This window comes from Gavia stellata, chromosome 21 (genome assembly GCF_030936135.1).
Source record: "Gavia stellata isolate bGavSte3 chromosome 21, bGavSte3.hap2, whole genome shotgun sequence".
In the NCBI taxonomy this organism is placed as follows: Eukaryota; Metazoa; Chordata; class Aves; order Gaviiformes; family Gaviidae; genus Gavia; species Gavia stellata.
The window spans coordinates 7,199,690-7,217,940 of record NC_082614.1 but is presented as its reverse complement, the minus strand read 5'-3'; the positions used below and the strand labels follow the sequence as shown (position 1 = coordinate 7,217,940).

Below are 18,251 nucleotides of genomic sequence, written 5' to 3'. Positions count from 1 at the left end.
CACTTCCTGACTACAGCTGGGATAAGGAGCAAGGAAAGCTGACAACAAGGTCCTTTGCTCTTTGCCATTCTCACAGTGGAAATTCTGTTCAATACACAATTACTTAACATGTTAAGGCGGCCATCACTTCCGATAACAACCAGATCAAGCAAACCAGCATTTAAAGCCAGAGCCCATATATTGCTAACCAAATTCAATATTCAAATTCAAAATTAACCTGTTATGCGACGCTGCTGCTTTGAGTGTGAAAGAGAAACAATCTCTGCCATTGCCTGCCTAACTCTAATCTGTTACAGAAGGTACCTCAAGTGGAAACCGTAACTGATGTTTCAGACTCACAAAAAGACTGCAATTTCCAATAAACATGAAGGCTGGAGTTCTAAGCACAGCTGTGCACTGATGTCACCAGCACTAGCAACATAATATCCACATTTTATATGCTCGTAGAACATACCTGGGCAAAGTACATTTGTGCATTTTCAGTGTGGATTCATTTCACTGCTCTTTCTTCCTAATCTCCTTATAAGACAATATTTTATGATACATTAGGTCGATACCATTCTTTACAAATTTGATCTCCAGTTTTATTAGACTAACCTTACAGCCCCCCATACTCCCTTCACCAATACATAGCTTTAAAAAAATGCCTCCCATCTGCAATGTGAATTCATACCATTATTTAAGAAATACAATACATTTCTCCAGTATGCCATTAAAACAAAACTTGCTCAGTAAGTAGCGCTAAATAGCACTACATACACCTGCACTGTGATGCACATGGACAGACAGCTCAGACCCCTGTATTTGCAAAGGTTTCAAAAGCCTTGGGAAGGAACGGGTTTGCCTCCCCCTCAGCTGCTTCCCAGAACACCATCTCAATGCAGGGCAACTTGACATGTCTCCATGTACTCTTTTGGATTCCTAATGAGAGAAATTTGTTTTATAAGCAGTTACATTTTCTCACTGACCTAAATTCTTTTTCTTCAAATAGCACCCATTTTATGTTGTAGCTACAGCCCTTTGAGTGTCCAATCACCAGCAAGAACCTTGAGAAATGGTGTCTTTCCAAAAAGAAGGAGTATTGGATGACACCGATGTCTTGTTGGTAACTAGTTTTGACTCATTTTGTCACTCACACCCCTAATATTTTGGATTTCTGATATTTCAGTCATCCTCTGTTGACTTTACTGCTTCAAGTTTGTTCCTCTTCCTTCTGCCAGTCTGTAGCAACACCTCATACCTCTCCATAGCAAACATCATCAGCCAAGTATATACCAAGTTACAAAACTGGCCTTTGAACTGCTATCCAATGTTTATCAGTTATTTTAATATGCAAATATGGTTAATATCCACTGAGCCACATACACAAGGCTCCAAGCTCTAGAACTGTAAGAAATGTTCCTCTGAAAATGTTTATTTAGCAAAAGGTGGTCTGAAGCATTTACAGGTCTCCTGTGATACCATGCCAGGCTTTGGCACAGACCTGGTAGGTCTGCGTACTCCACTCCTCAGGCCTGCTAATGCTTGAGAAATTCTGGCAGCAAGCATCCCTCCTCACTCCCTGTATCCCATATGCATCCGACAGCTGTATTGGATGCAGCAGTGTGTCACTGAGATACAGTAAGAGGTGAAATATGTCAATTGTGTCATTCCTAGGTTACCAAGCCTCTCAGAGGCAGAGTGCAAGGTGCCACTGCACATATTCACAAGAACTGAGAATGCCACTGTAGCCACTGCACTGTGGACTTCATCTTTCCCAAGGCATCGGCACATTACTGAAAAGCAAACAAATATATTTCCACTCACCCCTGACATTTCCTCACAAAACAAGATTCCTGCAGCGACCCATTAGGAATTTTATATTCTCTTTGTTTTATATTCTCTGGGATGACTTGGCAAAAATTGAACCAATTTGCATTAATCCATTTATGGACAAAATTTATCGAGATACAATTTGGGCGATTATGTGAAAACATCAGAAAAACTTGCTATTGGGTGTTTCAATCTTTTTTGGCTTTTAACTCTGCAAAGTAGAGAGTGTTTTGGGAGATGGGGGGACCATTTCTCTCTCCTCTATAAGCATAGCAGTTCTGGAAATTGATCTCAATGGGAATGTGCTTTTCAAGATGCATAAATTGTAGAGTGTTAGAAATGATACACCACTATTTCTAGGAGAGAATTTTCCTTATAGAAATAGGTCCTGAAAAATTCCTGGAAATTTTGCATACAGAAAATGCAGACAGATAAAAGTCCAAGCAAGATTCTTTAAGAGCCAGAAGACAGACAGTACTTAGGTACAGGAGGTTTACAGAGCTGACTGTACGTATCATATTAAATGATACATATTTTTTCTGTACAATGCTTTGAAGACTACAATTTTAACAAAGTGCTACCTTCCTCCTATTGGGAAGAGTGGCACAACTTATTTTCTATCAAAGTCCACAAAGATGCTACAGAACAGCCAAGGTCACAATCCAAGTACAACATAGCCTTCTACTATGTTCTACTTACAATCCAGGAACACGACTCTTTCACCAGCTGAGAGCAGTATGGACTAGAGGGAGATGCAAGATATTATTTTTAGATTAACAAACTCAAATGAAAACATTATTCTTCTGTACATCAAGGATTAAAAGCCGTAACATGACTTTGTCATATGGCTCTCTGCACATTATACACAAGGTCAGGTGGGCACCAGCTACAAGGTGGCTCTTGAGGACCCTACTAAGATCTTTCTATACAAGTTTAACTTAAAGGTCCTATGGAGCCACACAAGTTCAGCACTTCAGTTGTACAGTAGCAGAGGAAAAATGGCAATTACTATCAGAAGTCTGCTCTCTAAGGGAAACAAAAACTTGTGCTAGCCCATCAAGGCAGGGTTTGCTGAACAACTCCACTGTTAAAAGAGCTGAAAAGAGCTGGAGAACGATGGCGCTCTTCTAGTCTAGGTTCTAGCCAGAGAAACATCCACTGGCAGTGCCAGGCAGTTGTTCCAAATGCTATGTTTGCCCAAGCTTCACATTCTCTAGGCTTTCAGTTTCAGCTGCCAAAAACCACAACATGATCTTTACTTCCTCAAATGACATTTCTTATCAGATCAATTCAGCATTCAGCAGCATCGTTTCAGAAGGCTGGTTGCTATGACAATGCTTTGTGTTGTTCTGTTAAATGATGTCAATTCATTGGTAGAAAGAACTAGCTGTTTAGTTTCTTTAGTACTGTTCTTATCAAGAATCAGAACAGTGTTAGTGAGCTCAGGAGGCTTTAAAATACTTGTGGAAATCATGAGCTATACTAAAAGAATTTTCAGCATCCTACAGATTCTCAGTGCAAGATGCTTGGTTTTTTTTCTGAACACATTTCCCTAACCATAACTACATTTCCAGCTGGCTATATTTGTTTTCCATAGCCTGGCTTCTGTTACTGGTTTGTCCCAGTACGATCTTGAAGCTGAGTGGAAGACAGACAATCCAGATTTGTAAGAATAACAAGAGGAAAACAGATTGCAAAGAGCTACACTTTCAGAAACAGAGAAGGAAAGGGAAGAAACGCCCATCAATAACCATTTCATTTGAAAAAATAATTCTAGCTTTTTGTAATAGTTGCTCATCTGAGATAGACAAGTTGAGAAACTAGTAAATATGCTGTTGGAATTACTGCAGGCTTATTTCAAAAGCATTTCGTATTGGAGTATCCAAATAAAACTAAATCTGTTTTACTTTTTGGTAATTTATTCTACCCCTCCAGCTCCTTCCTCTCCAGTCCTTCATTTGAACTGTTAAATATAAGAATCAATAAGCTCCTACACTTTACAGCAATGTCTTGCATTTTAGAAGCAAAAAACCTGAAAAAAATTGAAGCTTGTCTTGGAAGACTTTACCATGCTTCACGCGGACTGCTACAAACAGCTCCACAGGCACTGTTTGTACACAGAAGCTATGAAATGTTTAGAGGAAACAGACAAAACTGTAGGTCAACACACCTTTGTTAGGGCTGCTCTCATTAATCACCACCAACATGTAGAGTAAGTCTGTACTTACAGGCTTTTGTCAAAAACTGCAGGTTGGCACACTGGTCACTACTGTTTCCAAAATCATCTTCCTTTCCTACTTCTAACCCAGTCTCCACCAGTGCTGCTCTTCATTCCCCGTCAGGTTTCTACTTCTCCACAGCAAGAAATCTGTCCATGCTCTTTGGAAACTTTGAAGATTTTCCCTGCATATAATCTTTGCCTCTGTCACTCCCCTTATGCTTCTCTTACTCTAGCCTTGAAAGTAAAAGAAACTGCTTGAAGTAAATTCTCCTTTTGCTCTTTCCATAAAACCTTTAAAGATGCCCCTATTCAAAAGGGATCAGGCAAACCAGACCTTCCAGTCATCCCACCTGTGTAGCACTTCATGATAATAGACTCATCAGTCTTTTTGGCAAGGATTTGAGTTTAGCACTTCTTAATCATTACGCAATGCCAGACTCCTTCCAGAAAACTCCAAAGCATTCAGCAATCTTCTCCCCACCCCAAAATACATCTGAAACCAGAAGTGGTTATTTCACATATTTGGATATTACCACATTTCTGCTGTTTACTCTCGAGCTCTTATCTATGAAGGTATTTACACCATACTTCTCTTTTGCCGAAATATCTGAAAACATCTTCATATCTGTGCTTTATGAAGGGCAAAATATTTTTAAGGGACTTCTGAAGAAAATCAATAAATATGTAACAAAATAAAAAGAGTGAAAACGTTGATTTTTCCATAAATTATCTATAAAGGTATATATTTTTCTCAGCACAAAGATAAGTACGGGTGGAAAAGAGTAATTGGAGGAGAGACTGCTTTCGGTAGCAGAGCTGATCCTTTAAAGTTCTTGTAAAACTAGAACCTGAGAGATGCTCAAGATAAGCTGTAATAGAACAAAAAGATTGATATAAAGTATATTTAAATTTGTTGGCATTTTGGTTTGTTAACTACTGTGTTAAACTACAAGTTTCCTGGTTCCTCTGGAAATAGTGAGTTCAATAAAATGTAGTAAATACATCTCATGGGAATGCTGGAGGTCGAAATCATCATTCCTCCTAAACTGCAAGGTCAGTTAAGATGCATGAGAGAAACTTCCCTAAGGCTAAGTTCTAGGTGAGGATTCACTTCAGCATGCTGGCAGGATCATACAGTAACACTCTGGTTTAGCAGGACTGCAACTGCAGTTCTGACTGTGCCTATTAGCTAACACAATATGCTAAAAGTCTATCAATCAATATCTCAAGGGTAACAAAAAAGAAGCTCAAAATTCTTTCCTGAAAGCAATCTGTCAAACAATATGATTTCCATAGCAGCTGCAGAAACGTAGTTTAGCAGATTCCAAAGAAACAGCAGGACCTCCACATATGAAGATCTCATTCAAATCCTTCTCAAATTTGTTCACGTTCAGCATTTCAGACCAACTAACTTCAAGATGTAGTGCAAACTAAATCAACAAGATCATGTGGACACTTAATTAAATCTGCAAAGCTCTCCTGCTTAACACATTTAGTGGTCCAAGATGTATTCCAGATAAGCAATGTAAAGTATCTACAAAATAACATTTCACTTGGACACACATGAGCATGCTCAGAACTCTGTTTACTTACGTATCCATGGCTGCAAACTGAGCCGGGGACAAACTATGCTCCAATTTGTTTTTATAAATACCATATCCAGTATTGCCAGAACCTGTGAAACACAGGGAATTCTGGTCCCATTACTGGCTAACCGTTAGTGGGAATACTGCAGCCTATTAGCCCTCAGATACTGATCGCACAGTAAATCCAGTATCTAGGAAATGAAGCAAGAGCTCTGAACATATTTGGATCATTTGCCATCCTGTGCTCTGCAAGCAACAGCTATACACAAGCCCGTTAGATTTAGGGTGCTTTTTTTTTTTCTCACCAAGTGTCAGTTTAAAGGGTGCCATGTGATGAAATGTGATTTGTAAGCCGCAGAAAGACTTGAGCTGCCTTGCAAAAAAACAGTAATAATAATTTACACTACGTAAGGTTTCCTGCATCAACCAGCCATTTTCACAAGCTATCCGAGTTTGGCCATATGATAACAAAGTCACCATGAAAACTTGGGACCTTCAGCTCAGACTAAAATATTTAGCAGGCTGCATAATTACCAGCTCCTGTCTGGGGAAGTGAGAGCTTTATGTCAGACACTGCTATCACTTACACTGCATGGTCAGCCACAAAATTATCCTCAATGTTTAGATTTCCAACTCTGGGAGAACTTATCTTAGTATGGAAGTTGGAAGACATGATGTGAAGACTCCTCTATCTGCAAGACTTGGAATTGTGACAGTAAGAAACCTGAGTTTGAATTACTTTTTTCCCCTTAACTAATTCACTCAAAGATCACAGTGCACATACCAGTAAAACCATCAACATCTGCTTAAATAGGAATCTAGTGAATAAATTTATTCCTTAGGAGACTTTTTTAAAAAATATAAACAGGAAGACTGAAGGTTCAAATAAAGGCAACAAAAAAATCTCCTTATTTTAGGCTTGGAATGTTGGCAGCTGCCACAAGGTCATAAGGGATAATATAATCCATTTTATTCAAGCTTTACATTCCAGAAGACCAGCAATCACAACTACAGTATTAAACTGAAGTATTAAGCAACAAGACTCCTCATATCCTTCTATTTTTTTATTCTTGCATTTAAAAGAAAAAAATACGCCAAAAGAGCTGCATTCTGAAAAAAGCATGAATATTTGCTACTATAATTTTTTTTTCTTAACTCACTCTGATCTCACTTAATATATCTCACATGACATCAAGGGAGTCTGTATTCAATACACGTAACCTGTTTGTCTAAAATTTGGTTTGTTTCTTTGAAAGAACTGCTATAAATTCAACAGCCTACACACGCCAAAACACCCTAACCTTTTTTTAATATATAGTCAAAATAATTTTCTGAGCAGCTTTTGCTAACAGAAACAAAGCCAGCTGATCCAAAAATAAGACACCGAAGATAAGCATTTACAGGTCTTAAAAACAGCTGGAAAGGTAACATCTACATAGATCTTTTTTCCTAGTCTACCCAGAACATCACTCAATTTTTTCTATAAGTACTGTAAAAGCAAGTCCAAAGTACAAAATTAACAATAATCATTGTAAAAATCTTATGTAAGAGGAGTAAACAAGTCAGAAAAGTCATACCTGATGCATACAGATGTTAAGCATCTTAATCATCACCAGGCTTCATCCTCATTTGGGCTTGCATCTGTGCAATCATCTCTTGCATGCGGCGCAGCTGGAAGAGAAAAACACCCATGTGTTTAAAACAATTTCATGAAGAATCCAAAACCCAGGAAACTTTAAATCTTTTTCTTCCATGGTAGAATGCAGATCCGATTTGCCTCTTTATGAATTGGAAATGTTACATTAATTCACGTGATTGAATACTTTATTTTTCCCATCTCAGATTCTTTAATGCATTATATCTAACTTTCACAAAAGACTAGTAAGAATACTTACAAAAGACAATTAAGCAATAAAATCCACATCTTTTGAAGCTTGCCGACCTGTGTATTAACATTTAATCTACAATAAAGAAAACATGCCCTTTATGTGTGTACAGAGATACACTGCTTGAGTGAGCTGAAGCAGCTTTGTTCTGACACAAGTGCTCAAAGCACAGTATCATGTATGAACACTCATCTTGTGGCAAACCAGATACTGTTGCTAAAAATTTGCAGAGTTAACAGCAGACAGAATTTTAAAACTACTTCAAAAGCAAAATAGAAAGATGTTTACAAAATTTGGAAAGACAGACTAAACATATTAAGCACCAATATTTTTACATCTAAACAATGACGTTTTCTGGAAATAACTGTTTTGTTAAAGGCATTTTCTTGTGACACTTACAAGTTAATTTCCATCTTATAAAAGGCCAGTTATATAATGCTTTTTTTTCCAAAAAAATAACATTAATTTAAATAAATGTTCCTAAGAAAGAACAAGAAACACTAATACAGATTTTCAAAATCTATATGCAGATACCTCTAATTTGGTTTAGAAATGACTAGGTATTTCCTTCCAGATGCAGGTGGGGAAGCTCCACATACAATTGCAAGTGCCCTATCTTACAAACTGGAAAAGAAATAGGCTGTGATTTCCATGCACATTGTATAAAATACGACTCCATCTCAAACTGGAGATCATGTAATAATCTGAGGCTCATATAGCAAGTTTTCATTATTCTAAGAATAATTGTGTCATTTTTAATATATCCAGCTGTTTTCCCCTTTAGGAAAAAGTAGTTAGAAAATTGCTTTCATTTATTGGGGGGAGGGAGGGGCGAAGAAAAGAAACTCTTCAACTCAAAAAGCACTGCTATGTTTACACAAGTATACTGTGTTTTCATCCAGTCAACCACATTAGCTATTATGAAACTAGTTACTCCATCAGATTCAATACAAAAGAATCTGTGACAAATGCTTGACTACATGTATGTGGTTCTGAGCTGTTTGGTTTCCCCCCCCCCCCCCCCAAAGTAAAACTGAAAGAAACATCACAGAATAGCGAAAAATTAATTGCAGATGCCTTTTTCTTGCCTGGCCTCAGACACAGATTTGGGCAAGAGTAAGAAACTGAAGTGCAGAGCTTGCAGCATAGCCAGAGATAACTGAGCTTGCCTAAAACTAGCTGGCTTATATACTGGTACCTATCCTCTTGCTGCAGCACCACAGGGTTCAGTAGAGGCTAATTCAGGTCCCTGTGACTGCAGCACAGACACAGTCTGACAGAAGGAGATTGACACAGGAACAGCATGAGGTACAGCTAAGTCTGTAATGATTATTAGATACCCATCTACATCTTTCTGCTAAACACTTAAAACAAAAAGCTTCTGATCAAAAAAGATGGCATAATGCTGCAGGAAGGAGGGGAAAAAAAAAAAGCAGAAAATCTCATAAATAAGAGCTGCATAGATTCCATGGTCCAAGAAAAGTTTCAAAGATCAACTTGTAAAAATGTAAGACACCTGGTCTTTTGAACTGCCTCTCTGCAGATTTACCATCAGAACAAAACTAGCTTTTTGGAAGCTCGCCTACTTGAGCTTTCCCAAGAGCACTCCAAGCTGAGCCATGAAACATTCCCAAAATAGCAACCATTCAGTAATCACAGGGGAAGATACTGCTGCACATGTATTATGGTGATTGCTCAAACGCAGCGTTCTGCTAATAGTCAACATCATATTTTAAGACTTAAATACAGCATCTAGTCTCACATTTTCTTAACCTTAATTGATAAAAATATGCCCACACCATGAAAGAAATCAGATGCTGCATATGACTCAAATGTAAAGTAGGACAAAAGCACTAGGAAACCTACTCTGCTCTAACATTCAGATTGTAAGAAGATCTTCCTTTTCCATTTTCATGTGGTGTTTCTGAGATCTACTGCTGGAGTGTTAGTCTCATCTATTAGCTAAATAATGGCAAGTTTCTGAAGCTATTTTAGCATAATTCAGTAGAAAAACTTCCAGGCATAAAGCCTGTTAAAAAAACTAGGCACACTGTTGTGTCCTATGGCCATCAGTAGGTAAGTTGTCATTGAAGTTTCCTTTTCATACGGAAAGTTGGCAAAAAAAAAAAAGAAAATAAAAATAAAAAGGTACTCAAGCACACCTATCTTTTTCACTGCATCCTGGGCTACATATGCATTTTGGTTTGGTTTTTGTTGAGCATTTGATATGCAAACAATCCAGAAGGGTTGCTTTCTGCTGTAAAACTGTGGCTTCTCAAGAGCTCTAAGCAAACACATAACTATCAATTTCATAACAGTATTCTTAGCAGACAACCTATGAGTAATGATAGATACCCCACACTAAAACCTGGCTGCGTAACTACAGGGCTAAACTTAGAGGTAATAACTGAACTTAGGGAGAATGCACACAAATATCTTGGCGAGAAAATCATTTGCACAGTAAGAATTCTGTCAGCTTGAGTGCAAAATTAAAACTAAAAAAAGAAGAATCTAGCTGTACTGTATTCAAAGTGGTAACCATGTCAGTCTCTTCCACAACTCCTCTTCAAGTAGAGGACAGGACATAAGAACCATTGCTACACGTTACAATACAAGCTAAAAACATCTCGTGTGTCTTCACTTTACTAAACTTACTGCATAGACAGAAACAATCTTTCCTCTTAATAAAGGTGAATGTAAAAGATTACACAAAAGACTGAAATTGATGTCATATCAACATCTGTGTTCCCTTCGCTATTGGGGATTGCAAGCATCAAGTGCACACCATGACTTTGATCTTGCTCAGCAGTAAACCCTCTCACTTGTAAGAGCAGCATTAATATATGCTGCAGGGAACTTGCATTCATCTTCTAAAGAAAGGATACTACAACACGATAGCATAGGGTAAATGCACATGATGAAAAGGAAGCTAGGAAACAATGTTTAGAAATCTTAAAACAAACAATTCCTGTGAATTCCCAGATAACAAAAATCAGAAGAGTAAACTTAACCTTAGTTTACTTAATGTCAGGACTACAATTTACTTCTAACTATCATGTAACTACTGGGTAGTGACTACATGTAACTTCTGTAGAAACACAGAAAGGAAACAAACATTTAAAATGAGAGTTAAGGTTACAGAGTTAAAAGTGAACCATCCAGCTTCCTAACGGTTTCCATGCCATTAACAGAAGCCACAGATGCACAGCTTTGCTTTACCTACAAGATTTCAGCTGTAGTGTGTTTTTCCCAGAATACCAACAAGTACTACTCCTGTCTGAACAAGGTGGGTGGCTTTTCAGTGACAACCCCACAGATACCACAGGAAAAGAAATGTTCAAAACCGAACAATATCTACTTCCCACTGACACGCTTCCCTTCCCCACACCAAGTACGATTATTTCTGCCCAAATGGATTTTCTAGTACACCAGAATGTTCCCGTGACAGTTTCTGTCGGTTAAAAATACTTCCAATACGAAAAAGTACAACTAATCTTGTTAACTGAAGACAAGAAAAATACTCCTGACAAAGTTACTATATTGGAAAAGGGGCTACCATCGAGATAAGTGTCTTTCATAGGACACATTGACATTATAAATAGCAGACGTCACTATGGCCACAGCCATTGCACTACACGGGCAGCAAGCATTGTTCTTTCACGGAACAAGTCAAAAGGACAAAAAAAGAAGCAATTACTCCAAAAAAAAAAGTTGTTCCTCATTCCAGCTCCCAAGGGATTCCCACTGCTAACTGCTTACTAAGGGTTTTCTTCTCATGATGTTCTCCCAGGACTGAGAGTACATCACTTCACAGAGGAAGGCTCAAGCATTCTGCATAAACCATGTCTCCTTCCCCTTGCACTAGGTACCAGCATTCCACAACACAAATTAAACCTTAGAGCCGTTTTTATTCCCCTCAGGTCTGCAGACCTTCATCAGGAGTCATGCTATCTCTCCACATAAAACTTTTCACCTTATCTTTCAAGAAAACACTTACACAAATACCTGCAATACCAGGCAGTTACCTGCACACGTAAGCGTTCATCACTGCAGGCTGTCCCCCCACTGACTCCCATACCAAACTAGGGGTCTTCATCTCACCTGGTAAAGGGTTCAACACATTCAGAAAGTGGAAGGACAGAGAGAAAACAATTTCAACATCGCGATTAATTCTAATATATTCAGCCGACCGCTGACCAACTCCACTGAAGGCAGTGTAGCGAAGGGATTTGCCCAAAGCCTCAGGGTAGCTCACTGGAAAAATCAGAGGAAGTTTGTTCCTTGCTGTTTCATGTAATCACCGCCTTAACATTTTTCTGGAAGTATTGCCTCTCAAAACTTTGAAAGGTTTTTACTATGAGATATTTTCAGAGTAGGAAGAGTATGGCACAACACTACAAACTTTAAGTTTGTGCCCACACATCAAAATAATCTGAACTGCGGCATATATACGGTAAGGAACATGGGATACCTTTATTCTTATTTTCAATTCCCAGCTCAGAAAAACAGGTCATCACTTGCAAATGAGCAAAAAGCACAACCAGACTGAGCAATAAATCCAAAATGACAGATTAGCAATTCCAAATTGCTGAACTGGGGACCACATCCTTTGGCATAATAAAAGATCATTTAGCAAAAGTGATGCCTTGATAAAGATGATCCTGGCACTAGCCCAAGCATTCATTCCTTCCAAGGTTATATAAACCTCGCAAAACTGTAAATAGAACTTCAAGCAACGTTACTGATGGGAATGCAAAACAGGAGGGGAAATGGATATTTGTTTTCTCTGCAAAGGCCATGGAATGCAAGCCCATTTCCTCTGTGCCTCTTTCCTCCCCAGACTTTTCCCAGTCTGAACCTTAGGGATGATACGGAGATGAAGGGATTTCATACCGGCTTATGTACAGAAGATTCAGCAAAGCCTCTTGATTTCTTTGGGACAATAGAATGCAAAATTTAAAAATCTATTTGTTTTTTCAAGTTCTAACCTAATCCTCTGCAACTTCAGCAGCAGTTATTCAGAGATTACTCCCAGAGGAAACTTTCAGAGACTCTCCTCCAAGAAATTCAAGATTTCATCCCTTTAGCCATATTACATTAAAAAAATACATTACATACATATATATAAAACGCTATATACACAGTCACACAAGAGTCATCAGAACAGACCAGTATATAATAATGTGCCTGCCATATCAACAGTTTCCAGGGGAAACAGTTACAAGATTTTTTTTTCAGATGTAAGCCTTAAGACAAATAGTTCTATGAGGATACCCAAGTTTCTACTTAACTACCAGACATGTACAATTTATATAGTTCAAATAACAGGAGAAACAGTTACGACTTAAATTCTCTAAGTCTACTGCCTGAATCTTGGAAGTATTAAGAACAATAAAAGAAAAAAAATAAAACATTTCCAAACAATGCTTCTGACATTTTCAAGGCATCTAGTATTCCTGGCTATCAGCTGATGGTCTACTGTTGTTTCGCATACACATCAGTAAACGGGAGGCAGTTAATTTGTGTATAGAATACTTGCACAAGTTCCACTCTCATAAGTGCATGGCCATCAAGCATGCTTATGTTACTGAAATTAAGTTATACAGTGATAAAGATGCACCTCATTTAATCTGCAGTAATTCATATTACTAACTACTAGTTATGGATCAGCTGCTTCTGCACTTCCTTTAAGGAAAGTTGTTTGCTATTTATGTCAACATGCCAGGGTTAGCTGATAGCTAACCACGGTTAGTTATTTTTAAATATGGATGCTGTAAAGGAAAAAGGAAATGCACAGACCGAAGTAACTATATTCCAAAAATTTCCATGTATGGGAGTCCGAATCTTTCGCCTCGGAAACACATAAAACTGCTTGTAGTTTTTTGTTTCTTACTCCAAATCACTGCATATATGCATTGATCTTTTAAATCATGCCTTCCTCCATTTATGGATTTGGATCCAAGCTGAATTGGATAAAAGAAGGATAAACAGAGAAAACACTATCTTCCAATTGGCAGCAAGTCTTAAGTATTCACAATGCAAGCAGTCATAAGCATTGGCAGTATACTACTTGAATTTAAATACTAGGCAAAAAATCTCCAAATCTTTAGAACTTCAGCATAAAAATGTTAAGTTGGAAGGCCTAGTACTAACTTGAAACCAGAGTAAGAAATCAGAGATTGAAAACATCAAATCCGTAAGTTGACTGGTACAACAGAAACACTATGAATTTTACTGCAAGTCAAGATAAAGATGCAGAAGCATGCATTAATTATATCATGGTATTTTTAAGACTCAACAACCTTTTTCCACTCCATAGCCACAATACATAAGAAATTTACTGGTAACATGCTTGTAGTAAGCCATGCACATCTGAAATGATATCAGATTATCAGTCTACCCCAACATACTAAGTTTAAAGCAGCATATGTAGCTGACAAACATAAACTGATTTCAATACTTAAAAAATAGCAACTATCCTTATGGAAAATTATCATACAAACTGGAAGTGATAAATACCCAGCCTACAACCAAGAGTCCGCGTGCTACCTACCATCCACAATATGCAAGTGACTATAAACAGAACACTTTGTATAGGTAACTTGTATGTTCAGATTAGGTCTGTCATTCTTCACAACTCAAATCTTACACTCCGTAGGCAGTAGTTGACGTAGAATACTGAAATTGGAACACAGCACGTTATATTAAAGAACAACAGTTTTAGAATCTCCCTCTTACCTCAGCCTCTTTCTGCTGAAGGATTCTATCCTTGTCTACCACTTCTTCTTCAACAGGCCTATTGAACAAAAGAATGCATTGATGGTATAAGATACAGAAGTCAAAATCTCCAAGAACGGATTCAAGGCTCATATTTCAGCAAATATAACAACAACAAAGTCTATATGCTTCTGCACAGGGGAAATTAGAACATTCTTAAACCCATGCTTCCCTTTTGTAAAACACCATCTTTACCTCATAGACTCCTGTTACTCACTCTCCTTTTCTTAAAATTCAATTCTTCACTGCTATGAGGATTTTTTGCTATTTACTCTAATCGAGAGATTCCCTCCACTATCTATACATGGTCCCAAAAAAAAATAAAAATAATCAACCATTAAAAAGCTGTGTAGGCTATTTCCTTTCTTCTTTAAGATCAAAATGCTTGTCTGAATACTCAAAGAACAAGTAAAGTCAGGACAAGAGTAAGTTGCTATCAAAAAAGATGCAGCACAGGTAGATGATGATTTTTTGCATTAAGTTGCCAAGGACAGAAACCTTACCAAGAAAAAAAGAAGAAAAACACCACAAAAAAACCCCACACATTACCAAAAAAAGACTGCTTGGTCTAAACTTCTCTCTCTAGCTCTATATGAAGGAGCAAGACAATAGCCACCATGTCAGTCCTGCAATAACTGGAGAAGCAACATCCTACCTAATCAGATAGGCTGGGACCCATTTAATGTGCCCACTAGAGTTTATTTTTTACAAGTAGACATCATTAAATAAAAACCTATCTTGCTTGCAGCCCACTACTTTATGCACGCTCCAATGAAAAGCATAGAGAAAAGGGAATGGATACAAAACCAAGAACAGCTGTTCATAAGCTCAGCACTTCACTACCTATTACTCCTCTTCAAGAGCATTTCACACAAATTTCAGTAAGTCCATAGATTGAAATCTCATGAGAAAGAATTAGATACAGGTGGGACTAGTTACAAGGAACAACAAGTCCAATGTCACAGTGGAAAAAGAAGAGACTCACAAGCTGCAGAGCCCAAAGGCACACACATACTTACTTGCCAGTTCGTTTTAGCCTCTCTGAACGGAAGTTCTCGTAGTGCAAATCTTGGGTCACCTCCTGCAGATCCTGCATGTGCGTTCTAGAACATGCAAAGGGCTATTGAACACTTTGTCTTTCTTGTCAAAGGGAAGGAAAACACCCTTTTATCTTCTATTTTTGTTTTATATAATGGATGTATTTACTGGAAAAATAATCCTTACAGGCCAAGCCTGCTATAAAGCTAGCCAAAACACTGCTTTCGTGTATGAATTAAAGACCAGTAAACATTAAGTGCCCTCCCACCAATATTCTTCAAAGACCCAAAGTATGCTGTCCTCCTCTTGCTCACTGATTACTTTATAGGACTTGTTTATACCAGTCTTTGCAATGTTAAGAACCTTGCGAAGATGGTTATTCAGAAAGATACTTTAATTCCTAAAGTGTTTTTTGACCCTTAAGTGCTGTTAAGTATAATTTGTAACTGAGAACTAGGTGGAGGCTCCTTGGCTTACATAACAGCTGACATTGCCTAACAATTTTCAATGGTCAAAAAAAAAAAAAGGAAGAAAATGTTTGCTACCCATGACCAGCAGAGGGCAATCCCTGCCCAGCAGAGACTGAAATCAGAAAGACACCACAGAATTCAATTTCCAACAATAGCAAGAGGTCATAAAAAAAAAAAATCACTTAAAACCATCTACACAAGCAGAATATCCGTATCAGCCAAAATCATAAAGCAGGGTATCATAGTTAACATAGGATTTCCTACACTGCCAAGAAAACTGAGCTTTGCCTTTATTATACTCTTCACAGTTTAATCAATCTGAGTAATATTTTAAAAGCCTCTCTGCCCCACCCACTGCACTATAATAAAACGTCAATTTATACGTAAAGCCATCAAATCAGTTCACATAAGGCATAAAAACTGTCACATATATCCGACAATGTAAAATATAGAAAATATTTTCTGAAGTCAGAGATCACAGAATTACAGCAGCAGAACAACCTCAGGGGGGTGGACACAATAAAAAGTCACTCTACACTGCCATCAGAGCTAGTTTTGAATCAAGCAGTTCATGTTTTTATAACTCTCTAGTCATTGTAACAGTTACATCACCACAAGAGATGGGATAATTTTACCCTTACTCACACCAGCATTGTGCGCAGTTTAAGGAAATCATTGTGCTCTGGATTTTCAACTTCAACAACTCCCCAGGGATAGAGACGGCCTCTGATTTTTTTCCCTTTCACCTCAATAAGTTGATTGGATCCAATAACAGCAAAGGGAATGCTAGCCTAGTTGAGACAGAGCAAAACAAGTTACTGTTTTGTTTTTGACAGGTTACTTTTTTTGTGGTTTGCTTTTCTTTTAAAGAAAGCACAAAGACTTAAGTAACAGACAGGAGAGGGGGAAAAGAAATGTTGACAAATGCACTCTGCTAAAATCCTTCCACATCAGAAAACCAACAAATCCTAATCTAGGCAATGCAACCTCTCATTATTAACACCTGTAGTTTTGTCAGGATCAGTTTGTCTTAACAAAGGCACAAAAGGAAATGACACTTTGCTTTAGGAACACTTGACTGTTGTTTAAGTACAGTTTGGGCATAATGTGTCATCTGACGTATCATCACACATGGAAAACAGCCAACAGAAACATACTTCAGATACAAATTAAAGCAGCTAGAGAGAGAACTTCAGATACATTCTTCAAGCACCTTTGCAAGTATCATAGCACAAAGAGGAAATGACTTCAGTAAAACCTTTATTACCTGCCCTAATGAGGGGAAAGTTGTTAATTAGTATAGTAACCACAGCGCGCGCGCACACACACACTCTCTTTGCTTGCACGGGTTTTTTGCAGGTTTTAGTCAGAAACAGACTGCAAGTCACAGTTCTTGGTGAAGAGTTGCTTACATTTAAAAGAAAAGAAAGTCACAACACGCTACGTTTGGAACTCCAATGAAGCAGAGACTGGAATAAAAAGGATTATAATTCAGAGTCAACATACAAAGAAAACTTGAATTTTCAACACGTTATAAAGGAATAAAGTACCTTTAAGTATCCTGTAGGTTTGAAGAACTACTGCAGCAAAACAATAAATTAGGAGTGAAACTTGCCTTTAAAACTCTGGTTTGTTCTTTAAACTCCTCATCTTCATCAGAATCTGCATCAGGGAGCTGATAAATCCTAATGCCATGTTCAGAAATCTCATCCAGAACCTGAAGTTTACAAAAAAGGAAGAATAATAAATTCTTATTTCATTGAAGAGGTATTAAGTTAAAAATATATACAGTTGATTTACTAGTCTGTCACATTTAAACTCAGAATGTTTTTCTGCTTTAAGTAGTTTGATAATGCTTAGAAAAAATCATTAACAGAAATTGCCATTATTTATGCTTTGAGTTTATGTACTACCAAATTAGTTTATGTCCTACAAGACTATCTTACATGGCATTAATTTCATTCTACCTATGAAGAAAAACACCCAGCATTTTTCATTTTCATTCATTCAATAGAGACTTGAACCTTGAGTCCACAAATATCCTAGAAAGAACAGTTCAAGGTATAAAAGCACTCAGCAAGCAACCTACATGTTTTGAGATGTAAGAAAGGAATACTAAGTGGGAAATCAATGACATCCTTAAAATGAAGAAAGGAAGCCTACACTAGGCCTGGTTGGATTGTAAAGATTTTATCTTACTATTGCAAAAAAAGTAGCTTAAAAACATTGCTGGGATTTGCTAACTACAGAGGTTCTCATTTAAAGAGCTTACTAACAGGCATTTTAAAAAGCCAAAACATTTGCTGAGATTACTTCTGAATTAAACTGTTTGTGATCTGTGATATCTGCAAAATCAGATATGGCTGAACACAAACAGCAGCTCACCCGTCTGTCCAAAGAGAAACACTCACTGACTAAATGCATTTTGTGACATTCCTAATGTGTATTTCTTTGCATAGGA

At 37.6% G+C, this 18,251-nt stretch overlaps 2 protein-coding genes across 2 annotated transcripts in view; both read right to left on the bottom strand.

Annotated features, from left to right (window-relative positions):
- Positions 1–7,229, bottom strand: part of SEPTIN5 (septin 5) — a 56,634-nt gene extending 49,405 nt beyond the window's left edge. Inside the window, exon 1 of the mRNA XM_059827667.1 lies at positions 7,197–7,229. Coding sequence (XP_059683650.1) covers positions 7,197–7,229 — 33 coding nt within the window. The remainder of the gene's footprint in view (positions 1–7,196) is intronic.
- LOC104260017 (septin-2) overlaps positions 7,222–18,251 on the bottom strand; it is a 31,133-nt gene continuing 20,103 nt past the window's right edge. The window contains exons 8-12 of the mRNA XM_059827669.1: positions 17,406–17,507; positions 16,436–16,581; positions 15,302–15,385; positions 14,244–14,301; positions 7,222–7,290 (exon numbers count right to left, since the gene is read on the bottom strand). Of these exons, the coding sequence (XP_059683652.1) occupies positions 7,222–7,290; positions 14,244–14,301; positions 15,302–15,385; positions 16,436–16,581; positions 17,406–17,507 (459 nt within the window). The remainder of the gene's footprint in view (positions 7,291–14,243; positions 14,302–15,301; positions 15,386–16,435; positions 16,582–17,405; positions 17,508–18,251) is intronic.